The 24,599-nt window shown below is 48.8% G+C and overlaps 12 protein-coding genes across 12 annotated transcripts; 4 read left to right on the top strand and 8 right to left on the bottom strand.

Moving 5' to 3' along the window:
• Positions 1 to 5: 5 nt before the first annotated feature.
• MCYG_02752 (chlorohydrolase family protein) lies at positions 6 to 1,620 on the top strand (the record flags this gene model as incomplete). Its single annotated transcript, XM_002849772.1, has 2 exons — positions 6 to 360; positions 416 to 1,620. The coding sequence occupies 2 exons, from the start codon at positions 6 to 8 to the stop codon at positions 1,618 to 1,620; spliced, it is 1,560 nt and encodes a 519-aa protein (XP_002849818.1).
• A 260-nt stretch (positions 1,621 to 1,880) lies between these two features.
• Positions 1,881 to 3,841, bottom strand: MCYG_02751 (choline-sulfatase; the record flags this gene model as incomplete). The annotated part of the gene is made up of 2 exons (XM_002849771.1): positions 1,881 to 3,251; positions 3,428 to 3,841. 2 exons carry the CDS (start codon positions 3,839 to 3,841, stop codon positions 1,881 to 1,883), a joined length of 1,785 nt encoding a protein of 594 aa, XP_002849817.1.
• Positions 3,842 to 5,554: 1,713 nt separating this feature from the next.
• On the bottom strand, positions 5,555 to 7,845 carry MCYG_02750 (fungal specific transcription factor domain-containing protein; the record flags this gene model as incomplete). Its single annotated transcript, XM_002849770.1, has 2 exons — positions 5,555 to 6,835; positions 6,910 to 7,845. 2 exons carry the CDS (start codon positions 7,843 to 7,845, stop codon positions 5,555 to 5,557), a joined length of 2,217 nt encoding a protein of 738 aa, XP_002849816.1.
• A 625-nt stretch (positions 7,846 to 8,470) lies between these two features.
• Positions 8,471 to 10,399, bottom strand: MCYG_02749 (major facilitator superfamily transporter; the record flags this gene model as incomplete). The annotated part of the gene is made up of 3 exons (XM_002849769.1): positions 8,471 to 9,919; positions 9,983 to 10,149; positions 10,288 to 10,399. The coding sequence occupies 3 exons, from the start codon at positions 10,397 to 10,399 to the stop codon at positions 8,471 to 8,473; spliced, it is 1,728 nt and encodes a 575-aa protein (XP_002849815.1).
• An 853-nt stretch (positions 10,400 to 11,252) lies between these two features.
• On the bottom strand, positions 11,253 to 12,636 carry MCYG_02748 (alkaline serine protease; the record flags this gene model as incomplete). Its single annotated transcript, XM_002849768.1, has 3 exons — positions 11,253 to 11,491; positions 11,567 to 12,263; positions 12,406 to 12,636. 3 exons carry the CDS (start codon positions 12,634 to 12,636, stop codon positions 11,253 to 11,255), a joined length of 1,167 nt encoding a protein of 388 aa, XP_002849814.1.
• A 645-nt stretch (positions 12,637 to 13,281) lies between these two features.
• On the bottom strand, positions 13,282 to 14,197 carry MCYG_02747 (conserved hypothetical protein; the record flags this gene model as incomplete). Its single annotated transcript, XM_002849767.1, has 3 exons — positions 13,282 to 13,299; positions 13,380 to 13,518; positions 13,650 to 14,197. The coding sequence occupies 3 exons, from the start codon at positions 14,195 to 14,197 to the stop codon at positions 13,282 to 13,284; spliced, it is 705 nt and encodes a 234-aa protein (XP_002849813.1).
• Positions 14,198 to 14,783: 586 nt separating this feature from the next.
• On the bottom strand, positions 14,784 to 16,082 carry MCYG_02746 (sterol 24-C-methyltransferase; the record flags this gene model as incomplete). Its single annotated transcript, XM_002849766.1, has 3 exons — positions 14,784 to 15,696; positions 15,760 to 15,794; positions 15,862 to 16,082. 3 exons carry the CDS (start codon positions 16,063 to 16,065, stop codon positions 14,802 to 14,804), a joined length of 1,134 nt encoding a protein of 377 aa, XP_002849812.1.
• A 433-nt stretch (positions 16,083 to 16,515) lies between these two features.
• Positions 16,516 to 17,687, top strand: MCYG_02745 (pre-mRNA-splicing factor slt11; the record flags this gene model as incomplete). The annotated part of the gene is made up of 1 exon (XM_002849765.1): positions 16,516 to 17,687. One exon carries the CDS (start codon positions 16,530 to 16,532, stop codon positions 17,685 to 17,687), a length of 1,158 nt encoding a protein of 385 aa, XP_002849811.1.
• A 429-nt stretch (positions 17,688 to 18,116) lies between these two features.
• Positions 18,117 to 18,604, bottom strand: MCYG_02744 (conserved hypothetical protein; the record flags this gene model as incomplete). The annotated part of the gene is made up of 3 exons (XM_002849764.1): positions 18,117 to 18,217; positions 18,283 to 18,474; positions 18,526 to 18,604. 3 exons carry the CDS (start codon positions 18,602 to 18,604, stop codon positions 18,117 to 18,119), a joined length of 372 nt encoding a protein of 123 aa, XP_002849810.1.
• Positions 18,605 to 18,886: 282 nt separating this feature from the next.
• Positions 18,887 to 20,367, top strand: MCYG_02743 (zuotin; the record flags this gene model as incomplete). Its single annotated transcript, XM_002849763.1, has 3 exons — positions 18,887 to 19,042; positions 19,122 to 19,262; positions 19,324 to 20,367. The coding sequence occupies 3 exons, from the start codon at positions 18,887 to 18,889 to the stop codon at positions 20,365 to 20,367; spliced, it is 1,341 nt and encodes a 446-aa protein (XP_002849809.1).
• An 859-nt stretch (positions 20,368 to 21,226) lies between these two features.
• On the top strand, positions 21,227 to 21,950 carry MCYG_02742 (conserved hypothetical protein; the record flags this gene model as incomplete). Its single annotated transcript, XM_002849762.1, has 3 exons — positions 21,227 to 21,373; positions 21,527 to 21,741; positions 21,803 to 21,950. The coding sequence occupies 3 exons, from the start codon at positions 21,227 to 21,229 to the stop codon at positions 21,948 to 21,950; spliced, it is 510 nt and encodes a 169-aa protein (XP_002849808.1).
• Positions 21,951 to 22,512: 562 nt separating this feature from the next.
• On the bottom strand, positions 22,513 to 23,986 carry MCYG_02741 (glycosyl hydrolase family 76 protein; the record flags this gene model as incomplete). The annotated part of the gene is made up of 3 exons (XM_002849761.1): positions 22,513 to 23,079; positions 23,142 to 23,845; positions 23,926 to 23,986. The coding sequence occupies 3 exons, from the start codon at positions 23,984 to 23,986 to the stop codon at positions 22,513 to 22,515; spliced, it is 1,332 nt and encodes a 443-aa protein (XP_002849807.1).
• Positions 23,987 to 24,599: the final 613 nt, after the last annotated feature.

Below are 24,599 nucleotides of genomic sequence, written 5' to 3'. Positions count from 1 at the left end.
AAACCATGGGTGAAATCTCGCCAGTGGCTGTGGCGAAGTGCTGCAGCTACACCCTCTATCTGGGGACGTTTATCCAGCTCCCGCGCGAACCGACAACGCCTGCAACCCCCAAGTCAGCCCCGATATACAAACTGCTGGTCAATGATGGCGCTGTATGGGTGGATAACTCGGACGGGCGCATCGCGGGCTCCAAGTGGGATATCAGGAGTCAGAGAGAGCTAGACGAACTGGCTGCGAGCATGGGATGGAAGCTGGTATACGACGATAAGGAGGCTAAAGACGATGAAGGCACAGCTCCGCGTGTGAAGATAATACGGTCTATGGGGGAGAATAATGGCTTCTTCTTTCCCGGATTCATCGGTAGGGTGCCTCTCTATAAAACTTATGAACAGGTCCCAGCTGACGAGTGATAAAGATACACATATACATGCACCACAGTATCCCAATTCTGGAATATTCGGGTCAACTACCCTCCTGGATTGGCTGAACAAGTATACGTTCCCCATGGAGGCGTCGTTCGGGGACAAGAGCGCTCCCGATACGCCCTCCAGGAGAGCTCACACCGTCTACAGCGCCATTGTGACCCGTACGTTGTCGCACGGCACGACCAGCGCCGCATACTATGCAACCATCCACGTCCCTGCCACGAACCTCTTAGCCTCAGTCTGCCACACGAGGGGCCAGAGAGCGTTCATTGGTCGAGTCTGCATGGACAACCCCGAAACTTGCCCCGACTTCTATCGAGATGAATCTACAGAGGCCATGGTGGAGGCAACCCGGGCGTCGATGGAATACATCTATCGCCTGGACCCTTCAGGGACGCTTGTGAAGCCTATCATCACACCCCGGTTTGCCATCTCCTGTACCAGTGACGGGCTCGCCCAGCTGGGGAAGCTCGCTGCCTCCACAAACCCGCCGACTTACATCCAAACGCACATCTCCGAAAACGGCGATGAGATCGAGACGGTTAAAGCGTTATTCCCCGACTGTGTGACGTATACTGAAGTATATGACAAGGCAAACCTCATTACGCCCCGTACAATTCTGGCGCATGGCATTCATCTGCTTGAATCCGAGCGGGCGCTGATACGCGAGAGATCTGCTGGAGTAGCGCACTGCCCGGCATCAAATACATCCCTAAGCTCGGGAATGTGCCCTGTCCGCACCCTGCTCGATGACGGGATCAATGTCGGCCTCGGCACAGACGTCAGTGGAGGGTACAGTTCCAGCATCCTTGAGACAGCCAGGCAGGCGTCTCTCGTGTCTCGACTGCTATCTCACCATAACGGCAAGGAAAACATGGGGCGTGATAAGCTCAGCGTCGAGGAGGCCCTGTATCTCGCGACCAGAGGCGGAGCTAGGGTGTTGAACATGCAGGACCAAATCGGTGGGTTTGAAGATGGAATGTTCTGGGATGCACAGATGATCGAGCTTGGAGGCTGCCTCGAAAGCGACGCCGACGCTACGGTTGAGCAGTCGGCTTTGCAACCGGGTGGAAACGTGTGCATATATGGCTGGGAGACATGGGAGGAGCGGGTTGCTAAATGGATGTGGACGGGAGATGACAGAAATGTGAAGGCCGTTTGGGTTGGCGGAAGGTTGGTGCATGGAATCGCATAGTTGATCTGATATGTATAACTTGTATATATTGACTTCAATAATTAATTGTATTTAACTACCGTCCTAAGCCAAATGAAGTTTGAGCTATGATATCGCACATACATTCTGCTAGTGATAACTTATCCTGGCGTTCTCTTTTAAAAAAAGAACAAAACATATTGTCCTAGGTAAAAGAATTAGGAATAGAAAATAACGTCATGTAATATCATATGTACTCATTGATAAACGTATACGCCAAAGCCGGATCATGTAGCTAACTGCTAAGGACGATACTGTACTTCGCGGCCAACAGAGACCGGAAGATGCAGGCGGCTCACAGTCTCAACATCACCCAAGGCACCTTTGCCATGGTTACGGATGAAAACAGAGCTTCCCTCGACAATGTGAGTGTGGTCCCAGCTCGTGATGCGGCCCTTGCTGAGGGCAGAGTAAACAAGGCGTCTTCGGCGCTGGGAGTTTAGAACCTGCTGTTGGATCCTGTCGAAGTCCCAGCGAGCATGCACTTCCCGGAGGAAGGCTTTGAACAGAGATGTAATGTCATTTGTAGCTGCAGACGAAGTGATTTCTGCGGCCGCGGGGGCGCAGGCCTTTTTGCCTGACATGGGGGTATGAGGCGGAGTCGGGATGTTGCTTGGAGCATTGAGTGATGCAAAGAAGGAAGAGGATTTCATTGCTGCAGTAGAGCCAGCAGCCGGAGGAGTAGGGAGAGCAGTCGGGCCACCGTTTGAAGAAGTCTCGGAGAGCGTTGGGAGCTGCATACCGGCGACGAGGTTGGTAGACTCGGTTGGATCCTGCTCGATATTGTATAGCTGAGGAGGGTCGATGGGAGAGTAAACAAATTTCCAGGGACCACGACGGATCATCACCAGCGGTGCCAGGGTACCCTCGCCCATGTATTCGCCCAGAACAGTGTCTGTCTTCTCGCCAGGAGCGTTGTCGACGAGATATGGCATCAGGGAGACACCGTCTACCGGAAGACCGGGGAACAGCGATCCACCTGTCATGGCAACGAAGGTCGGCAGCAGATCCATGGTCGATACGTTCTCCTTGACACGCTTGGGCTGGTATCGTCCCGGAGCGTATACGAGCATTGGGACTCGGGCTGACATCTCGAACCAGGACATCTTATACCACAGCCCTTTTTCTCCCAGCATATCGCCATGGTCTCCAGAAAAGACAACGATGGTGTCCTTGTCCAGGGCACAGTCCTTGAGCGTGGTGAGCAGAGCACCAATCTGGGAGTCGACATAGGTGCAAGCAGCGAAATAGGCACGGCGAGCAGCAATGATGCGCTCGTCCGGTATCTCCTTGCCCAGCAGGCCGATAATCTTCAGTATCCGGCGCGAGTGCGGGTCTAGCTTGGACTGATCAATGGCTGCCGTGGTCGGGAGAGGGATGTCGACGCCCTCGTACATATCCCAAAATTCCTTTGTCATGGCGTACGGATCGTGCGGGTGTGTCATGGACACCGTCAGGCAAAACGGCTGGTCCTTGCGATGACGGGCATGGTCATACAGGTACTGCTTTGCTTTATAGATCACTTCATCATCAAAGTCGAGTTGGTTGGTTCGCACACAGGGACCAGCTTCCATGACGGAGGACATGTCATGATACCAATCTTTGTGAACATCCTACATCAAGCAATACAGAGTTAGGATACCAAATTCCAATCAGGCCGGACAGGCACAGAATAAAGAGAACAGACAAGAGGTAAAACAACCCTTACTCTCTACCTATCTCCTGTCTCTCTCTCTCTTACTTATGTATTTCCTTTCACCTCTTATGGGCGTATCAGGGGCAGACTTACCGGTTCATCCCAATTCACAGACCAGCCATAATCTCCAGGGTAGATATCACTGGTCAAACGCTCCTCGTAGCCATGCAACTGGTCTGGTCCACAGAAGTGCATCTTCCCCGACAGAGCAGTGTGGTATCCCCGGTCTCTGAGATAGTGAGCGTAGGTGGGAGTGTCGGCTGGGAGGTCACTGGCGTTATCATATCCACCGATGCGAGAAGGCAGCTGGCCCGAGACCATGGTGAAGCGAGATGGGGCGCAGAGGGGCGAGTTGCAGTACGCAGAATCAAAGACCACTCCCTCTTTGGCAAGGCGGTCAAGATTGGGAGTCTTGATGACGGACGAGGAGTTGTAGATGGACAACAGGGGGGCAGCCATCTGGTCTGCCATGATGTAGAGCACATTTGGCTTCTTGGAGTCAGCCATGGTTCACAATCTGTTTATGTTCGACAAAAGCGAGTGTAAGAGGAAGAGGATCAGGCTGGCTTAACGCTGTACACTGTTGAAAAATGGGGTATCAAAAGAGAAGAAAGAAGAAGCTACAGATATATGAGAGTGAATGTGTTATAACCTGAAGGGAGGGGGGAAGTACGAGATACTTATAACCTCGCAGAACTATGTGGAGAAGGAAGATAACCCAAGAAGAAGAAAAATCTTCTTGGTGGCTCCAGAGACGAAGCTCACTTTCTTCTCTCTCCCCCCCCCAGAAGACCCGCAGCAGCCGCCAGAATATAAACATGCATGAAAAAAAAGACACTGGAAAGACGAGGTACATCAGGCCGTATTTAGTTAGTGGCGAGTGATGGAAAATCAGCCCCAAGGAGGAGGATGAACAAGGCCGGAGCCATTATAGCGTGCGATTGCGTGACAATGTGTCGCTTCACCGGCTGATCAGTCGATCGATAACATCGTTTATCATAACTCTGGCGCTGCTGCTTTTCTCCCTCTGCTCGTTCAAGAGACGCCCTCACACACACACACGCACTGACCAGGGCGCCTCAGTCGGAACGAAGGCCCTGGAGCGATCCATGTTATACGGCACACAGCAATCGAATCCCGAAGAAGAAAAAAACCCGCCAGAAACAGACTTTTATCGCGTGAGGTTTCCTTTTAGGCTTAGCGGGGGCTTACCGGCTGCTGGGCCGGCAGGATCCACCGCGCTAGACCTTATATAGTTAAAGTGGTTGGACACTGTCGGTTTACCACCCAATCGTAGCGCAGTTTTTCTCAGCCAACACTGCAACGTATACACCGAAAGAAAATCTCCTGCCAGCCACGCCACGCTTGGCTGAAGCTTTGATGTCAAGTTGTGTCAAAGTGTACCGTCCGTGACATGCTTCGCATATATATTTTATGCCATCTGCTTCCTACGTCAAGGGGATCCGACCAGTCCTTTTAGCTCAAATAAGCTTCTGGACCCTGCACTTCAACGTTTCTCACATGACCACTAAGTGCCGAGCTATGGGCCTAGACCTGTCATGTGACTAATTTGTCATTCTTGGCGAAGGTTTCCAGTGATACGATTGGCCAGTTGGCGCCAATCAGATATGCATAAATTGCCCACTGTGGGGAATATTGCCGCTTAGCGCCGGACCCCTGAGCTTGCTCCAAGACTTCACGCCAAGCCTCCCCCATGCACAGAGATATGCCAACACATCAGCAGTGATCCTGGAAAGGCACAGGCTAGCGTTGCAACCGCCGTGTATTTTGGGCATATAAAGGATCAGCAAAATAAAATCTCCATGCCATCATATATTTTTCCACCGCTGTTTGTACCGAAAGATGATCGCCACAGGGAGTGATGTATATGTGCAGTGGCGGGATCCCCATGTTTCGCTGGTGGAGATGGCTTTCATTTTGGCCACGTGAGGATTTCTGCTGCTGTTCCATGTTTCAACATCCTGGGAACGATAAAAGTAGTATGGGAATCCCGTAGATAGCTGTTCCATATCTCTACAATGCCGAACCATGGGTCCGGTAATGGTAACTCTCTTGGACGAAGATCACATTTACAGGGATTGTTGTGACTTAGTGCTGGGGATGAAACAATGGCCCAAGACACGAGCGAAGATTGAATGACATGGAGCACGGCTATGGTACATTATTATATACAGGTAGTAATATATCCGGAAAGCCATTTTACATCTCAAAGTTTATATCGGCACCCGACCCCTGCAGAAGGGTGTCCCATTGAGACCAGTCAACAGGATTATCGGGAAACTCATAGATCGGAACATTCGAGGTGGCCATGTTCGGCATCAATCCATACCCGTTATTCATCCCGTACTCAGGTGCAGCTATATTAACCGGCGAGAACAATGTTGGCGTAACACCGGTCCGGCTTTGGCTGGCAAGTTGGTCAACCTGAGTTGTGTTTGGGCCACCGGTAGCCATTCCAGGGGATGATGACGCTGGTGACTGGGTAGATTTCATGCGCTGAAGTTGCAATACCTCAATGAAATTTGGTGGCACAATTGACTCCTGGTCATGTCCGCCTGCCAATCTAAAAAGGGTTGCCTTCCTTGCCCCCCAGGCTTTCAGTGTGAGGTTGCCAATTGCAACGTAAAGTGGGTTTTTGGTATCTGAGAGCAGCTCTGGTTTGGATGAATATACATTCCCAAGTTCTGCCCAGGCCCTGTCAACCTGTTCGCCCTCCGTACGGGTCTGGAGCTCATGCAATAGATAGATAAATGCGTGCCACTGAAAGTGCGCACTCACATGCCAGTAGTATCGTTGGATTCCTGGTTCTAAGCGGAAAGTGTGATAATTTGCTATTATTTGCAGAGTATCTGCAAATAGAGCATCACGCACTTCTTGTGATTTTTGTACATCCCCAAGTGAGGGATGGGGAAATGAGCGTGCCCGGAATCTCAACATGACTATACAACTGCGGCCAACTATCCAAGTTAGTAGGTGGAAAGATATTGATGTATCGCAATATTGCAGGTATTTATTTTCAATCAGCGCCTCTAGATCGTCAATTCGTTTGAGGCGGTCGTTCAATGTTACCGATTGGTTAGTCACGGCTCCCCAGGCTCCGTCAAATGTATTCGGAGAAGCTAGGTCGCGAAGTAATAATCCTACTTCATATCGGACTAGACAGAAGCTCATTTCTGTCAGGCCCTTGTGTTCTATCGGCAGGTCTCGCATGCCGGGTGTGATTTCGGAGTCATTGACGTTTAGAGGAAGCTTGGTATCCCAAGACGAACCGGCTAGTGATGCACCCATACCGCATAATTCTCCGCTGAGACCATCAAAGTACAGTGTTGGCCACCATAGACGACGTCGCATCTCAACTTCAAAAATGGGCAGCCCAAACCTAGCGCCATCTCTATGGAGTCCCATTCGTTGTGCTATTCGCATAGCTACACCACTAAGTACCCAGAGCGTCTGAGCATCCACGAATTCTCTCATTGAAAGCTAGTTTCTATCTGTTAGTGAAACCGACCTACGGAAAGGTGGTGGGATGGGGGGGGGGGGGGGGGGTTTCGTACCAGATATAAAAGGAATGCTCGATATACTGTTAGATCTGAACTATTTAGGAAATCTGCCTTGATCAAAGCGCGCTTAGCTCCGAGATGGAACCTGCGAAGTAGAGCCTCCCTTGACTCCCCGAGTCGGGCAATGCAGTCCTCTTCCCGAAGAGAAGCAACAGCGCACGTGTAGATACCAAACATGAGTGCCTCGACAGGCTTGGGTATATTATCCAGGTCTGAACTTGCATCCAATATTTGCTGCTGAACTGTCGGCTTATGGCATAGCTTTGTTACGGGATCCATGTTGTCAATATATATTTGCCATAGCTTAAAAATCTGTACAGTATCTGGATGTAGTGTACGCAGGCTGACCGATCCTCCTAATGATCCAAATAAAATAAACTCATCTCCATCCGAGCGAGGGGAGCCTTCAGTGGGCGGGAATGTATCTCCGCTACTATTCGCAGTATCGCACGCGCTGTCCAAGATCGTCTCAGGATCACTAATCTCACTGCTCAAATTCACCCAAAGACTGTTTTCGAGAAGCTGTGACTTCCCATCCCCGATAATCATTCGGCCAAACTGGTTGTTCAGCTCCGTTTCCTCGCCAGGTGGTTCTGCTCGATAATTGTTACCTGGGGTGTATGAAGGACCTGGTGTCTCAGACACAGCGGACGGACTATTGGGTTTATATTCGTCAATCTTATTCACATCCACTCCTAATCCAGTTAGGAGCTCTTCATATTTGCGTAGTCTAGCAAGCAGTGTGTCCTCCGGGGACCGTCGCTTACGCCGCTTCGGTGCCGGCGGGGCGCGGTATATACAGTTAACCTCATACTTGCGGCAGCCTGAACATGGGCTCTGTCGGTCGCATTTAACCTTGCGCTGCTGGCATAGAACACAGGCATAAGGCTTTAGGAGTGGAGGGGCAACGTCCGCCACCGTAGAAGCCATTGTTTTGGCATGAGTTAGAGGGTATTAAGCGAAGAAGGCTGTTTCATCATTGCCCCAAACTATATTATACCCCGTGCATTTCAAGGCGCTGTCGTCTTACAATCACCATCAGTTGTTTGGCTTTTTCTTCTCATCTCTTGAAGTTTTGATCGCGAAATCCTTCAACGAGGTTTTTATATTTTATATTGATTATGTCATCGTCCTTTGTTAGCTGTTTTAGCGGTATTTTTGATTTACGGCTTATTTACCACTTATATTACCGGATACTTTGAATTTTGAAAGAATTGCTTAGTAATTAATGTCACATATGTAATATAAATACCAGAAAGGTCCGACTTTGTATTTCGATATATAGAGAAGCTCGCGCTGCGCAGGAGTTGGGAATGAAGCAGAGCTTAACTACGTGGAGATGTCTTAGTAGGCTGTGCATTTTTGCGTTGAGGAGTATGCAATGTATCCGTTCGTATTAGAGTGAGAATGTATATATATGTACATTATTTCTATATCCACATAGTTCTATAAACTCCATAAGAAAAGCCTCCTAACTCCGGAAAACGCGCCTTTTTACCATTATTAAACAAGAACAGGGTGTTGAAGTGAAATCATATACTCAGCAGCAACCCAATTACGACTTCTCCTTTCCTTTCACGCTCTTCCATTCGATAGTGAGTGCACCCAGGAAGGCGGCACATGACATCCCGACAGCAATGTAATAAGTATTGACCACCGCGTGGTTATACACTTCCAGTACCGATCTGAGCGTGTCCGGATCTTTGACTAGGTCGTGGATCGTGGTTGCGCCAACTTGAGCAAGCTTGGCTGGGTCTAGGCCAGGGATATGTCGAAGCCCAGAAGTGAGCTTATTTGTGAAAATATTCTGAGCCACAGCAATAAAAACCGTGCCGCCGAGCTGCTGGGCGAAGAAAATCAAAGACGAGCCGACTGGTACATCGGCCTTGGAAAGGACGGTCTGGCATGCCACTGATCCTTGTTGCATTCCCAACCCCAACCCTATGCCGTAGATGACTTGGTATCCTATCCATTTTGCATGGCCCGTGTCTGGCATAAATGTCGTTAAGAGTCCAGCACCCACAGAAGAAAGGATACAGCATGCGATCATGAAGGGGGCATAATAGCCAATCGCTGTGACCAGGCCTCCGCTCAGAATCACACCTATGACGAGCGATAAGATCATGGGGAGATTCATGATTCCAGATTTGACGGCACTGACGCCCTTGATAGCTTGGAACCAGAGAGGAAGGTAGTATATTATAGTCATCATTGAGGACCCGAGGCAGATGGTGAACCAGAACGCCGAAAGGACGCTCCGCTGGACGAATATGCGTGGCGGCACGGTTGCTTCTTCCTTGCGCCAAATCTGAATTGCGATAAAGGCAATAAGAAGAATGCCGAACACAACGAACAGGCCAATTATTCTCCCGTCTGACCAAGGGTAGGTAGTGCCTCCCCACTGAAGGGCAAGAAGCAGGCAAATGACGCTCGGCATGAAGCAAAGGGTGCCTAGAGGATCGAGTTTAAGAAACTGTTCGTACAAGCTCAGGCCTTCGATGCTCTTTCGAGGGATATTGATGCGGAGGAGGAAGGTGACGATGACCAAGGTGACAGCCCCGATAGGTAAATTGATGTAGAAGCACCATCTCCAAGAGACTCTGTCCGTGAACACACCGCCAAGCAAGGGGCCCGCAACAGAAGCGATGCCAAACATCCCACCCATCAAGCCGGTGTACGCAGGACGCTTGCGCAGAGGGACGGTATGAACGATGATTATCACAGTTCCCGAGAAGGCCCCGGCTGAACCAAGACCTGCAATGGCTCGGCCGACAATGAAAGCAGTTGAGTTGGGGGCCGCTCCGCACACCGCGGACCCAATCTCAAAGATGACGATAGCCGTGAGATAGACCCATTTGGGAGAGTAGAGCGAGTAGAATTTGCCAAACAGCAGCATGAATGAGCATCCGGTGAGCAAATAGCTGCTGCCGTACCAGCCAATATCCTGGATTGAATGAAACTGATCCGTAATCCGGGGAATGGCTGTGGCGATGATGGTCCGGTCCTGTATAAGGGGTTAGTTAGGGAGAAGTAGCTAAAAATACAGACACAAAAGAGGCTGACATACCAAGGCAATGAGAAATACCACGAGGTACAATGCTACCATGATCGGGATCACTTTCTTCGCTGACGGATACTGGGAGTCATCCTGCTGTACAGTCTTCTCACCACTGCTCTCCTCGTCGAGAGACCTGCACTCTGGTTCGCCCATCACGAGGCTGGTATAGTAGGTATCTGGCGAGTTAAAGCAAGGTGCAGATTCAAACTGCTTGTCTGATAAGATGTCGATGTATACTTGCTCCACGACATGACCACGAGGCGAGCCATGACGGCTTATATATAAATGCTACACCATTTTTTTCTCCGTCTTACCTCGAGCCGGGCAACTCTTTTGACCAAGCTCCGACTGTCTGCCTGCGCCAACGAACATCCACTGTGATCTTAAGTCCGGGAAGCGATGGCAAGGTTCGGGGTGGACACCCATGACTCGGCCCCGAGATGGCGCCTGGCACCGACATTCTTCTCGGGGCGCCCTGGAAAAAGGCTTGTCCCAAAGGAAGTTCTTGGGCTTCTTTCGGCCCCCCGAAGCGGCTCAACCGTACTCTTCCCTCCAAGGTCAGAACATCGTGATCTTCCTTGCGCTTTCATATCCAAACACTGGCCGTTTTCGACTTTTTCTTTCCTCTTTTCCTTAGAATAAGTGAAAATTGAAAGGCCTTTTTGGGGGGAGACTGAAATCCGCTTAGTCACCCGGAAGATCGGCGTCTATTAAGCTCCGATATCACGTGGACAGGGCTTGGCCGTGGATGTTTAAAAGCTTAATTTTTAGTGTTTTTTCTCCTTTTTTGATTGGCTGGTTTTTTATGGATCGCCTTGGGGCTGCTGGGCTCAAGGATGATGACCACAACTGGGACTTACTATGCAAAATATTTGAGAGGACGAGGGCCTATGGGTAGCTGAAAGCGTTTGTACCATTTGGGATGTAGCTTTCTAGCCTTCGAGGGTTGCTACCTAGAATTATTAACGGGAGATAAGGATTTTGCCAAACCCCTGGTTGGTACTAGGCCTAGATTAGCGTGGGAGGCAGGCCGGCCAAAAGGTCTCTCGCCCGCCCCCATAGAACCTTAGCATGTGCATTTTTCATTATCACTACCATAGTACAAGCAGATAACCGGTATGTTTCCAAGAATAACGAGCGTTTACCCGTTCAAAACGAGTCATGATAATCGTAATCAAAGCCAACGTTGACGTACAAAAAGCAAATATCAAAGCTCAATAAGAAAAAGCAACATTTTATCGAGACTAACATAGTAGTAAGTCCAACTAACCATATGTGATCATAGGCCACTTCCATTGTACAAAAGGAGTTTAGTTGTTCCTGGTTTTGGATCTTGGATGGACGGAAGGGCAAGCTTCTTTATCGTTTCGCATACCTTGTCCGAACTCATTCCCATGTCAATGATGAATGTTGCCATTCCCGAGACCTGAGAGGTAGAGTATGAGCTTCCAGACACGGTCACAAGCTTGTCGCCGTGGATTCTCGTTGTAATGTTTGTTCCTGGGGCATAGATGTCGACTTTTATGCATTAGCGAAGAACATGGTAAATGCCCATGATAAATGGAGTACGCGTATATCCAACAGCAGACTCACCAACGGGACCATAACTACCGAATGAGGCCGGAGCATCAGCAGGAGTGCTGGCTGCAACCGCGCATACTCCATTAGCTGAGACAGGGGATTCCTGGCTTGCATCGCGCTGAAACCAAAAGTTAGAGGAATGAGAAAAAAAAAGGGGGGGATAATCTACATTTCCGGCGCCCACCGACGCAGCAACAAAGATTCCTGCCTTGATAACCTTTTCGGTCGCCTGATTGAAAGATGCTGAGTACGCCCCACCAAGACTCATGTTCATGACCGCTTTACCAACGATATTCCTCTTAGCCACGTCGCTGATGCTCCAGTCCAGGCCTTTTATGATGCCAGAAATTGAGCCAGATCCTGTGTTATCTAGGATCTTGACGCTCACCACCAAGGCCTTTTTGGCAACTCCATGAACGGTCCCAGCTATGACTTCAGCTACAGAGGTTCCATGGCCGTTTTCATCACTGTCTCCATCAGGTGTGGTATTGATTCCCTGAATGACCCGGCCCCTTAGGCCACTATTGGTGCCGTCAACTCCCGTGTCAAGGAGGTAGATGTGAACGTTCTGTCCTGCCCTCTCCTCATACACGTATTCAGGGGTAGGAGGGAGCTTCTTGTGTGAGATGCGAGAGAGGTACCACCCGGCGCCCTTCTGAGTAACCAAGCCCAGCGCCCTTATCATCGCATCCTGCTCAATATATTTCACCTATAACCCGTTAGCGCTTCTATCTCATATTTCCTAATGCGGGGGAACTTGCTCTCGGGTTTTGTGCAATTCTCTTGATCATCTCTTTGTCAAATGTACCGCTGTAGCCCTGAAAGCCAGCGACATTGAAGGTGTGGCGTACACCCCAGCCTTTGCCTGCGTCGTTGGCACCGGCAGCATTGTCATGTAGGAGGCCATCTACCCAGCTCCTATGAGTGTCAAATTCCCTGGCTTGAATATCATCTTTCATCACCACGAGATAGGAGTCTGGAATCGCTTCCATTCCATTCGAAACCGGGATGATTTCGGCTGCTCTGACTCCAAATACAAGCAGTGCAGCCGTCACCAAGCATTTTCGGGCGTTCACCTTCATTCTGGTAGGCCAAGCAGACAATAGTGTATACACCGGTTTAGATATATAAATCTAACAGAAAATCAAACAAACAGAAGGAATAGATCACAATTACCGGACGGGTTTGCATCCAATTTCTGAGGGAATTCCTATAAACCCGACGTGGACAATATGGGAAGCTGACGAGGTAGCATGGTAATCATAAACTCGTATAGATTCTCTTGGGCTTACGGCGAACTCCCGACGATGGCCTGCGGTCCATGTGAATAATATGTAGAAGTATGGCATCTTCGCCGTTGAAAAGCGCGAAATGATGGCTTACTACAGATGTGTCAACACAATCCAAGGCCAAGATATGTACTTAAGCGACAGGCTAGCCTATAGTCAACTATCACGAAGCACAAACTCCTGTCAGACAGCCTGGATCTGGCTTCTCCATGTCTCTAATCTCATCGCACAACTATGAGGTCACATCTCCTTTCCAGGCCGAAAGGCACTGTTCTCAAAATAGCATACATGGGTCTCTGTCCTTTACTTTTAACGCAGGCAAACAGGGGCAGACTTAAATATTAACGCCCCTCATCTCAACGATCTCCAAGGTGTAAAGTGGCCAAATAAGGATCTTCTCCAAGGATTGATCGCTGTTGAGCGGACTGCCTGTGTACCTCAAAAGTAGAAGACCCTCTGTATTTTGTCAGTAAACTGGCAACGGATCCTTTTTCATCATTCTTGTAGCAGAGCCGATGCTACAGGGTTCCTCTGACCTTAAACTTCGCATAGCTGGACATTCTTTGCTTCTGTATGTGCTGTTCAATTTCATCTTTTATTCTCTCACGCTGTGCGGCCCTGCAGTCTTTCTTGTGCAAGCTGTAGTGCTCTTTGCGGCATTCTCCAGAGCAGTATCTATATTATATATTATATTGTTGATAACTATTAGCGACATATACCATATACGATGTTTTCATCCCATACCAGGGACTCTAGGCTCATGGCTGATAGTCTCAAACCGTAAAAAAAGGGAAGAGGTTACTTACCGGACTGTCTTGCAGCCATCACAAGGGGTAAGATCCTTGGTACTTCCACACTTGAGGCATGAGGGAGAGGACGGGGAAGAAAGGCCTGAGAGATGGGCATCGCGTAATTCGCTTGCCAGCCGCCCAGCCTTCTGATCGCAGAACCCAGCGGTCCTACAGATAGGCACGCAGTACCCCCAAACAGAGCGGCGGACAGGCTCAACGGTTCCAACATCAGGGGCCAGGAACGAGACCACCACCAGATTGAATGTAGTTGCCCTCTCTCCGCAGAATTGGCAGTCCCAGGATCGAATGGCAAGGAGGTCGACATGATGGCGCGCTGCCATGTTTGCTACAAAGCGGCAGGCCATATGAGAAGACTCAGGGGTATGGCCAACGCCTGGTAGGCAAAGAGACCTAGGGGCAAATTCGGCAAACGTGAACTTCAACCCATCTCCTCCATTAACTCCTGGGTGGCGAGCACCACAGATACCCTCATATATCACTGGGACAAGCTGTTCAGGAGGGTTGAGAGGCAGAGCAACCGCGTTCCGCTTTGGACGCGACATTTTGATATATGTGAGGCTCTGTTTCTGTTCTAGATGTAGGTAAGGTTTAGGATATTAGAGAGAATGAGGTAATATATAGGTATAATTTGCTGAAGAGGATATAAACACTCTTTTCTATCGCCGGATGAGAGCTAGAAATAAGTTATTGAAGCTGTTGGAGAAAAAGGCGCTAGTAGGTGTGTTTGTTATTGTGTTTCTCCCCAGAAGCACCTTTTTTGGTTGTTTGGTGATAATTTTACTCTAACTTCAAAAGAGCATTGAGACAAGTTCTTGTATCTCTGATATACAAATACTTCTTTAAAAGGTCCCGTCTTGGATCTTTTGGGTATCAGCGTTTTAACAGATATAAAGGGCATATATTAAACGTTATATTGAATAGAAATGTGAGTTTTCTTTTAATATGACCAGTGGCCATATAACCAGGGTAAAAGGCGAAAAGGAAATCAGAAAACAGAGGTCAAAGTTGATATAGAATTAAATGGGAATATTCAACAAGTCAAATATATAAAGACATAAGAAATAATAAAAGGGAAGATGCAAATGTCAATGGTCATTCAAGTTAGCGTGAGGCAGTAGATGGGTGATACAGAGCAAACAAGGTATTTTACTCTGGTTTCCTGCCAACCATGAGGAGCATAGGGGTGAATAGTTTCATTTCTCCGCCCTTGACTAAACAATCAGCGGCATAAGCTAGACTGTCTCCTGTCTTCTGGGAGCCCCTGGGGAAGAGGCCGACCTTCTCCATCGAGCCAAGGAAGCGGTGGACAATAGCGCGACCCCACCAAGTCATTCTCATGATAGTGAAGATATCTCCAAGAGAGGACATATGCTTCCAGGAGCCAGCGAGAGGATAGTACCATGGGCTGGGATCCGGACGGTTAGCGAGATCTTCTACTTTGAGAAGCTCGAAACCGGCAGCCTTCATGGCTTCAATGGCAACGCTTTCCTTGACCATATTTGAGATACCGTCACCTTGTTCGATTCCAAGTCGGATCTCGCGGTGAACGGGGTTTTCGTTGTCATACTTGTCGGTCATAACCCATTCATAAACACCAAACATGCCGCCTGGCTTGAGAACCTTGAAAATCTGAGAATAAACGCCTTCGAGGGAAGGAGCATGAACGGTAGCCTCAATAGCGTACACGGCATCAAAGGTGTTTGGCTCAAAGGACATTTGCATAAAGTCACCCTTGACAAAACGCAATTGTTTGGATAGGCCTTCCTTCTCAGCATAGTGGGTGGCACGTTCAATTTGATAGTCGTTATTGTTCAAACCAACGATATTAACGCCTGCGAATTTGGCTATCTCCCTAGCGGGGCCGCCAACACCACAACCCACGTCAAGAACGAGCTGGTTTTCCTTCAGACCGATAGAGTGGGCCAGGTAGTGTTCATGCCTGGCAATGGCTTGACGGAAGGGTTCACCATAGGCAAAACGGCAGAAGTGGAACGAAGCTCCCCATCCATATTCGTAAAAATCGGTAGCCAAGTTGTAGTAACTACGTAGCATTGTCAAAACTCCAATTATTCCAGCCAATCTGTAGGCAGCTATGTAGGCTTACTGTCTGGTCAGGGTAGCATATTCCGCTCTTCTCGCCTATAGAAGTGAAAAATATACCATGGTCAGTATCACCGGTACAATGATTCCCGTGTAGATTGCGCACCTCTCTGGTTTCTTCTGTCTCGTCAGCAGAGGGTTTCTGATCCCAGTGCTTGAAATATTCATCAACAGCAGCCTGCTGAGCGCTCTTATCCTTTCCCATCATAGCAGACAGACCACCCTTGGCCTTCGAAGTGTTGCCATGCAAGGCCTTGTTAAACTCCGCATCACGCTTATGGTTCTCGGCTTCAAGTTGAGTAGACGACATGGTGGTAATATTTTATTTCCTCTCTTCTCTAAATAGACGTGAAAACACGAGCAAAGAATGGCAATTAAAAGGGCAAAACACAGAATATAAAGTAGAATAAAAGGGGCTTCGTGAGGTGAAAATCGATAATATTTTTGTCTGCTTCTTTTTTTTTTTGTTGTTTGCAAAAACTTTCCCAAAAGGGGCTTCGAGTCTTGGCATATAGCTGTCCCTTTTAGGTCTAGACCAGTATGTCATGTGACACGGAACCCCGGCCCTTCCGTTTTGGGAATCATGCCATTGTCACGTGGATAATTACTCCATTATGACTAATCCAAATAAATTAGTAATCCTGCTTATTCATCAATGGCAACAACTTGAATCGCAAGAAGGAAAAAAAGTTGAAGACGAACAACAGAGAAAGAGAGAGAGAGAGAGGGAGAGAGAGAGACAGAGACTGTTCTGTTCTCTTGACATACATCAAGATGCCTCCACAGATAAAACAGGATATAAACCGGTCGGGCTGGGAGACCACTGATTTCCCGTCCGTCTGCGAACAGTGTCTCCCCGAAAACCCCTATGTTCAGATGTTGAAGGAGGACTATGCTGCGGAATGTAAAATCTGCACTCGACCGATGACGGTCTTTCGATGGAAGGCGGACCGGACATCTCGCACGAAGGCGACAAATATATGCTTGACATGCGCGCGCCTGAAGAACTGCTGCCAGTGCTGTATGCTTGATCTCTCCTTTGGCCTTCCAATCGTCGTTCGAGATGCAGCCTTGAAGATGGTTGCCCCAGGCCCACAGAGCTCGATTAACAGAGAGTACTACGCGCAGGAGCATGAAAAGGAGTTGGAGGAAGGCCGAGGCGCGGTGGAAGAGTACGAAAAGACCGACGAGAAAGCCAGAGAGTTGCTACGGCGGCTGGCGAACAGTGAACCATACTACAAGCGGCAGAGAAGACTTGAGGCAAGCGGCGAGACGGAAGGCTCCAGCGTCGTGCCTGGGGAAGGGCAGCAATCCTCTGAACAGAAGAAGATAGGGTACGGACCTGGCCCTGGCCCAGTCCGGACAAGTGACGTGCGTCGCGGTGCGGGCCGTGGCAGAGGCCGCGGAGGACGGCCATATCCGCCAGTCTCCCAGCGACCTCCTGGGCGACAGGATATCGAGCCACCCGCTGATCCAAATATCACCTCTTTATTCGTCACCGGCGTAGAGGACGACCTCCCCGAACACGCTCTCCGCTCCTTCTTTACACCCTTTGGAACAATCAGATCACTGGTCTGTTCGCATAGATCGCATTGCGCATTCATAAACTATGCGTCACGGGAATCAGCCGAAGCAGCAGCGGCCAAATGTCAAGGAATAGCGGTGGTGCAGGGGTGCCCGCTGCGCGTGCAATGGGGCAAACCCCGTCCTTTGGATAATATGGAACGAGATGAGCGGATGCAAAATGCACGTCAAGGAAGGCAGACAGCTGCTTCTATCAAGGGTAATGGACATAGAAAAGCGATTGCTCAGGGCACATCGGCAGAACAAGTGGACGGGGGAGCAGATATCGAGGAGAGTAACCAGAGTTATACCGTGGCACCTCCGCCAGGCCGTGGGGATGTACAGTATGCAAGTTTGGCAGGCGACTAATACCCAATTTTCAGCCTTTTCTTCCAAATGCATTCGGTTTCTTATTAGGGAGGCATAGGCGTTTTCATACAGGCGTTTTCATCTTCAAAAAATAATGTAAAACCAGGACTCGCGCAAAGGGACCAGGATTATGAATAAGTCTTCAATTATCTCTGTGAGCTGATGGAGTGTATCGCCGAAGAATCTATCGTACATGGCTAATTCGAAGTGGGATGATATATATAACCGGACAAACAATGCAATCCAAAACGCCCTCCGTTACAAAAGCTGAATACTTCAGCTGGAATCAGAACTCGACGACATCCTCATCCGAGACTTCGTTTATAAGTACAATGGCACATTCCTGAGCCAAGGTTATAACCACTTCCACCGTTAATCGTCCCAAATATCCGGGTATATATTCTAATTCACTTGAGCGTTTGGCAGGCGTCATGAAGAGCAGCATCCCTTGCCAACCTTGACCGGTTTCTGACCAGCTGCTTTTATTGTATCGTTGTCTCCGCGTTCGGTATATTCATGTATTCGTAAAGCTGTAGAGTATGAGTGAATTAGATAAAACCAGCCTCAAGACTGTCTAGTGGTAAAAGACACATACCATATCGATCTACTTGCTCTCCACCTTCTTCCTTGGTTTCTATCTTGGTTCCTTGCACAATATTAGATCTGAGAATATGGGCAGTCTCCAGCGCATGCTGAATTTTCATCGGGGTATCGACACCGGGCTGCCGGCTTTGGTCAAATTGTTTGCGGGCCTCCGCGCGAGCAGCGTGAAGAACAGGAAAATCACCTATATTGCTTCATTAGTATTTTAGGCCATCGACAGAGCAAATGAACTTACCATTGAATGCGATCCGAGTAGCACGGAGAAGTTGACGGTACGCACTGATGGCGGACACTGGGTTGGTCGCCGCAGCCATGGAAAACGTGTTTGAAGCGCGTTTTGAAAAGAAAAAAGAGGGATACACGACCAGGAATCAATGTAAAAGCCCGCGGGAGGGTCTATAAGCAACGTATCAATATTTTGTTCTGTGATCCTGTTTTCTATCTTTTCAACGTCTTCAATCTTCAAAAGACATCTTGGCCCAAAATGGACTAGCGCTTAGAACATCATGAATTTTTTTTTTCCTTTTCTCTTGATAAAAACTCATCCCACTTTCTGCGGGTGAAGGTATAGATAGAACGGCTGAACAGGCAGCAAGATGTCGACTACAGAGACTGTTCACCTACCGCTCCCTCGCCTCCCGGAAGGCTGGCCTGCTGGAGATAAAGATTTCAAGGCCGTGGGAAGCTTGTCTAGTGCAACCAGACGCAATGTCGAGCCCGTTGGACCGCACTTTTTGGCTCACGCCCGCCGTGTAGGTTAACACCAATTGCACCGTATAACGGCTGTCTATTGTCAATGTGTCCTAACGTGTTTATTCGGCCGTTAAATAGAAGCGCCATAGACGAACTTTCTCCGAAGACGAAAGAATCCTTGCTCAGGAAAATGTCAAGAAGATCGAGGAAGAAGATGTCGACGAAATCAGCGAGGCTGAAGACCCAATGATGTTGCAGAGAGATGCTAAGGACTGGAAGGTATGCATTCGGCAGGGGGACTACTTTTGCCAATCGGACGCTGTTGCTAACTATTATACAGGGTCAAGATCACTACGCCGTTTTGGGTCTCAGCAAATACCGATGGAGAGCTACCCCAGAACAAATTAAAAAGGCTCACCGCAAGAAGGTTCTCCGACATCACCCCGACAAGAAGGCTGCCGCAGGAGCTAGTGATGAGAATGACAGCTTCTTTAAATGCATTCAAAAGGCCACGGAGATATTACTCGACCCTGTTCGCCGTCGTCAGTTCGACTCCGTCGATTCCGCTGCGGATGTTGAACCCCCCCACCCCAAGAAGAAAGGAGACTTCTTCAAGCTGTGGGATCCGTTTTTCAAAGCCGAGGCTCGCTTCTCTAAAATCCAGCCTGTTCCCATGATCGGAGACGAGAACAGCACGAAGGAGGAAGTCGAGACCTTCTACAACTTTTGGTACAACTTTGACAGCTGGAGGTCCTTTGAGTACGAGGACGAGGACGTCCCAGATGATAACGAAAACCGTGACCATAAACGTCACATTGAACGTAAGAACGCCAATGCCCGCAAGAAGAAAAAGACAGAAGATACTGCTCGTCTCCGGAGAACCGTCGATGACGCCCTTGCCGCGGATGCGCGTATCAAGAAATTCCGCAAGGAAGAGCGTGCCGGTAAGGACAAGCGACGACTAGAGAAAGAGGCTGAAGCCAAACGACTTGCCGAAGAAAAGGAGAATGCCCGGCTTGAGGCCGAACGACTGGCAAAGGAACGTGAGGAGGCAGCCAAGGCCGAACGTGCTGAGGGAAAGAAAGCCAAAGAGGCAGCCAAAAATGCAGCCAAGAAGAATAAGCGTGTTCTCAAGGGCAGCGTGAAGGACGTCAATTACTTTGCGGAGGGCGATGCCTCGGCGGCTCAGATCGACAGCGTCCTGGGTGACGTCGAGTTGATCATGAGTAAAATCAATAACGAAGAATTGGCCACTATTGCATCAAAGCTTACTGCTGCTGGCAAGGATGTCGCTGCCGTAAAGGGAGTGTTTGCTGCTGAGGTGACCAGGCTAGTTGGTTCTGGAGCTCTCAACGCAGGGGATATAAAGGTGTTGGTTGGTTAGAATTCGCTTTTTTTTAATGGAGCAAGGAAATCTACATAGTACTTCCTAGAGAGATGACATAGATGGTAGCCCGACTCAAAATATAATGAATGCACTTTGTTTGACAGTCTCCGTTGGGTTTCCCGGGGTAACTGGCGAGTCAGCAAGGGTAGCTATGTATCGTTATTTCTTTCTTCCCTTGCAAACATTCCATCATGGGCAGCTTTTCCGGTCGATTTGAAGTTATTAATGTCCTGGTTTCTCTCTCTCTCTCTCTCTTTTTTCTTTTTCTAGCGATAACTACGTAGTAGTTACTGCTTTATCTCGCCTCCTATTGACCAGAAACTGGGAAGTCCGTTCAGTCTGATATCAATGAACTATACATCTTCTCCAGTCTTTTACGCTATGATGGCGTGAAGATGATGCAAGTGGCACACTTTCGGTCGCTTATACTGGCATCTAGAGGAAGCTTATCCTCCATTGTCTTTACTGTTGGTCTGCTTGCTATGAAGTCATTGCTGTCAACAGAAACGAAACCTGCATGCCGGGAGAGCCGTACTTGGAATCCCTACAGAGGCAGAAGACATGGACGAAACCAAACGCCCGCCACTTAGGCTTCCCTTGGTAACCTAGCTATGGTCATCGAGGCGATTTTTACCGATTCTTAAAAGGAAGACTTCTGTCGTCATCGTCCCTTGAAATAGTTCTCTTGCTCCGGTTGATTCTTCCTGATTTCCGACTCTCCCGCCGTACGCTGAAAGCTGAAATCGAGGTCTCAATTGATATCACGAGCAATATATTATTATCATTATTTTGATAGCATAGCGCCTTGTGAACTCAACCACAGCCTTTCGACAGATACAAGCAAAAACCGTTCAATATGGGAGTTGCATCCACGCTCGTCCGTGTGTTTTTGATGGGCAGCCGCTTTATGCAGTTTGCCTGTGCTGCAATTGTCCTTGGAGTCACTGCCTGGTTTATCCATGGCTATGGAGCGAATGGCCATCTCAAATATGATATAATTATTGTACGGCCCGCCTGTCCCCTTGTCAGTTTGGCCGCCTACGATGGACGGTCGCTAACGAACGAACCATTCAGTCTGTTCTTTCGATTGTCTTCTTCATCCCAGGTCTACTTTCGCCGATAATCAGGACACTAGGGTTTATGACGTTCTTCATAGACCTCGTTTTCTCATATCTGTAAGGATGCGGACTACACCTTACGGAAAGTAGCCCCAATGGCTTGTACAAATGCTGACGACATACTTGATAGATGGTTGACTGCCTTCATATTTGCCGTGCAAGACTACAGCAGAAGCGATTGCACGCAAAATTCACCGCGTGGTGGAAGCTGCAAGTACAAGAGACTTATTGAAGCTTTCACCATAGGAGCAATGTTAGTACAAGACCCTGGCTTCCCATAAAAAAAATAGCTGGTAGCTGACCATGACTCCTAGGTGGTTCTGTATCACCTCCCTAGTGCTGGAGGTAATGAATGTCATGAGCCACCACCGTGATAAGAACTCGTATGATGGCGGGCACCAAAAGGAGTTACGTCGATCGGGAGACACTGGCCGCAACGACACTTATGGCCGACATGTCTAAACGTTCATCTTGGCCGGTGTGAAAACCAGTGGACAGACAGGAGTTGTGTATCAATACTATATCTGGATGGAATGCAGAGAAGGAAGGTCGGTAGAACATGGAGGCGAGGGGAGAAAGGACGGATATTTAGTGTAATGCAGTTGGCAATATTCGTACCATGTATGTGTTGCACTGCGAACCCCCTTTGAAGACCCATATGTCGTCAGGTATAATCTGTAATATCCAAATTAGTATGTGGGAGGGTTTTCCAAAAATAGTCCTTTGTTTCTTTGTGTTATGAGTGTAACTGCTATATACCATGAAGTTTGTATTTTAATATTTAATTCAAGTTATGACCATCTGCATCAATAGTGATTCTGTAGCGACTCTATAGCTCTCATTGCATACATATTTGATCGAACCAGAAGCGATAGCGAGCAGGGTGTGCAGGGGAAGCTGATGGCATGGTAGGGGAAAGAAAAGGAGACGAGCAAAATACCCCAATGAAGTAGGGCATCAGACAGGTAAAAACACCAAGAACTCCGATAGCTAGTGAATATAAACAGATGGAGGGAAACTAGACTCATGGGATAATAATCCAATATGTAACCCCACTGATAGCGAAGAGGAGTAAAATTGTGAGAATGCCAGCTCCAGCCCTATCCGCCGTGTTAATCGACCTCAGAGCCCTAGATCCCGTATTTTTTCCTTTGCCTGAGTTCCCGGGACCACCTTGACTTATTCCGCCGGTGGAATTAGTGACGGGGGGTACGGCCTTGCGTATCAGGTTGGATTGAAACACTTCCATGGCAGCCATTTGCTCGCCAACTCCCATACTGCCATCGAATTTCCCGGCTGTCCATTTGAGGCCGCATGCAGTGCTATCGTCACCCCCGGTACACGTCTTTGCAGCTGCGGTGGCACAAGCTCGCAGCCTGAGCATGATGAAATCGGTCGAAAAAGGGGCCAACTGAGTGGTAGCTGCCATCCAGCGAGCTAGGTAGGCCTTGAATGATCTCTGGTCGGTCTCGCAATTGCCTGGTTCCTCACATGCAATCTCGGACATGATATAGGTCCCCGGCTGGAAAAATGGGCGTAGGCCGTCAAGAATTCCTTGGACCCGTTCTCGCCATTTTGGGCTGCCGTCCGTCTGTATGGCGGTTAGTTCTGTACGACCAACTAAAAAGGTATGCCTGAAGATGAGGAGCTTACATAGTTATACATGGCAGCGGCCCCCAGCAGATATATACCGGCGTTGTAAGTCCATTGTATCCGGTTCAGTTCCGAGCAGTTCAGCAGATCGCTTGACCCATCGAAGAACTGGTAGTTCTCGTTCATGAGCCCTATGGCTCTAGACCAATCCCACGCTGTCTCTGCCCACTTCGCATATGTGTCGTTACCAGTATACCTAGCCAGTCTCGCACCCATCTGAAAGAACGCGCCGTTGGATATGGTGTTTTTGTAGTCAAAGCCTCGGTTGAACCGGAAGATCTGCCACTTTAAGCCTCCCCCGCAGGTCGACATGTCCCAGCGGGGGACTTGGGAGTTGAAAACAGCTTCTACCAGAGCCAGCCATTGTGGTTTATCCAGCGGGGGGTTGGGGAATTTCCGTTCGGCAGCAGACATGGCTGCTATAGCCCAGAATGCCTGGTCGTCGTTCCCTTCGGTCAACGTCTGGTTAGGAGGCATAAAGTTGTTATCTGGGCCAACTTGCCAGAGCATCCCTTCAGTTATCATGTCATTCCACTGGCTGTCTCCCGTGTAGAACCAGTAATCGATCAAACTGCCAAACATGGCGCCCGCTTCCCACCAGAAGTAAGGGTCGGGCAGATTTCCTGGGATATTTCCCGGCTTATCGCCTGAGTAGTACTTGAGCATGCCTTTGGCGGCTATCCTGGCAGCGAGTTTGATCGAGTCTGCAGAGCAGGTCAACGGAGAAACCGAGTCAGTCCTTTATAAACTCGCATAGGAGGAGTGGGAGGAATCGGGGTCCTACCATCGCTCTCCAAGTCGAGTTTGATAGCAGAGACGAGGCATAACTGCATGAGAAGAAGCATGATCCCCCACTGAGGGGAGGACCAGGACAGAGGCTTCAATTTCATGTCCAGCAAGCATGTATCAGTAGCTGTTTGTCCGTACCAAGTTATCAGTGGGGGGTTGAGTAGTGTCGCCTCTGCGCGCGAAGATGGAAGCAGACAAGATAAAAAGCTGTTTGAACAAGTCTGACGCCCTCTCAAGACGTTCGGATGATAGATAGATGGCAGTTATGCAGAGATGTTGAAGTTGTTCAAAGTCTTCACACGGAAGCCCAAGGGAAGAAGAAGACGAAGAAGAAGAAGCCATGACTTCATCTGAAAGAGGAAGAACCAAAAGAACTTCTCCGGGTCGCACAACCACATTCTTTTGGCTATTCACTTTCTTTGTAGAGATATGAAGATTTGTACAAAGATGTATTTATGTTATATGAATATATATATATACGCTATTCGTGGTGTAGGGTCCTCGATGTCAAGGTTCTCGCGGTTCCAAGGGCTATGACAGCACCAACATGCGGAAGCGCCATCTTTGATGCAAGATGACCGTTAAGACGGTAGATGTCAGACGTCAGACCTGCAACGGGTGACAGTTCAAGTTATTCTTCGTGTTGGAGAGAGAAGACGTTGCGTTAGA

This window comes from Microsporum canis, genomic scaffold (genome assembly GCF_000151145.1).
Source record: "Microsporum canis CBS 113480 supercont1.2 genomic scaffold, whole genome shotgun sequence".
Taxonomy (NCBI): domain Eukaryota; kingdom Fungi; phylum Ascomycota; class Eurotiomycetes; order Onygenales; family Arthrodermataceae; genus Microsporum; species Microsporum canis.
This window is presented reverse-complemented; position numbering and strand designations above follow the sequence as displayed.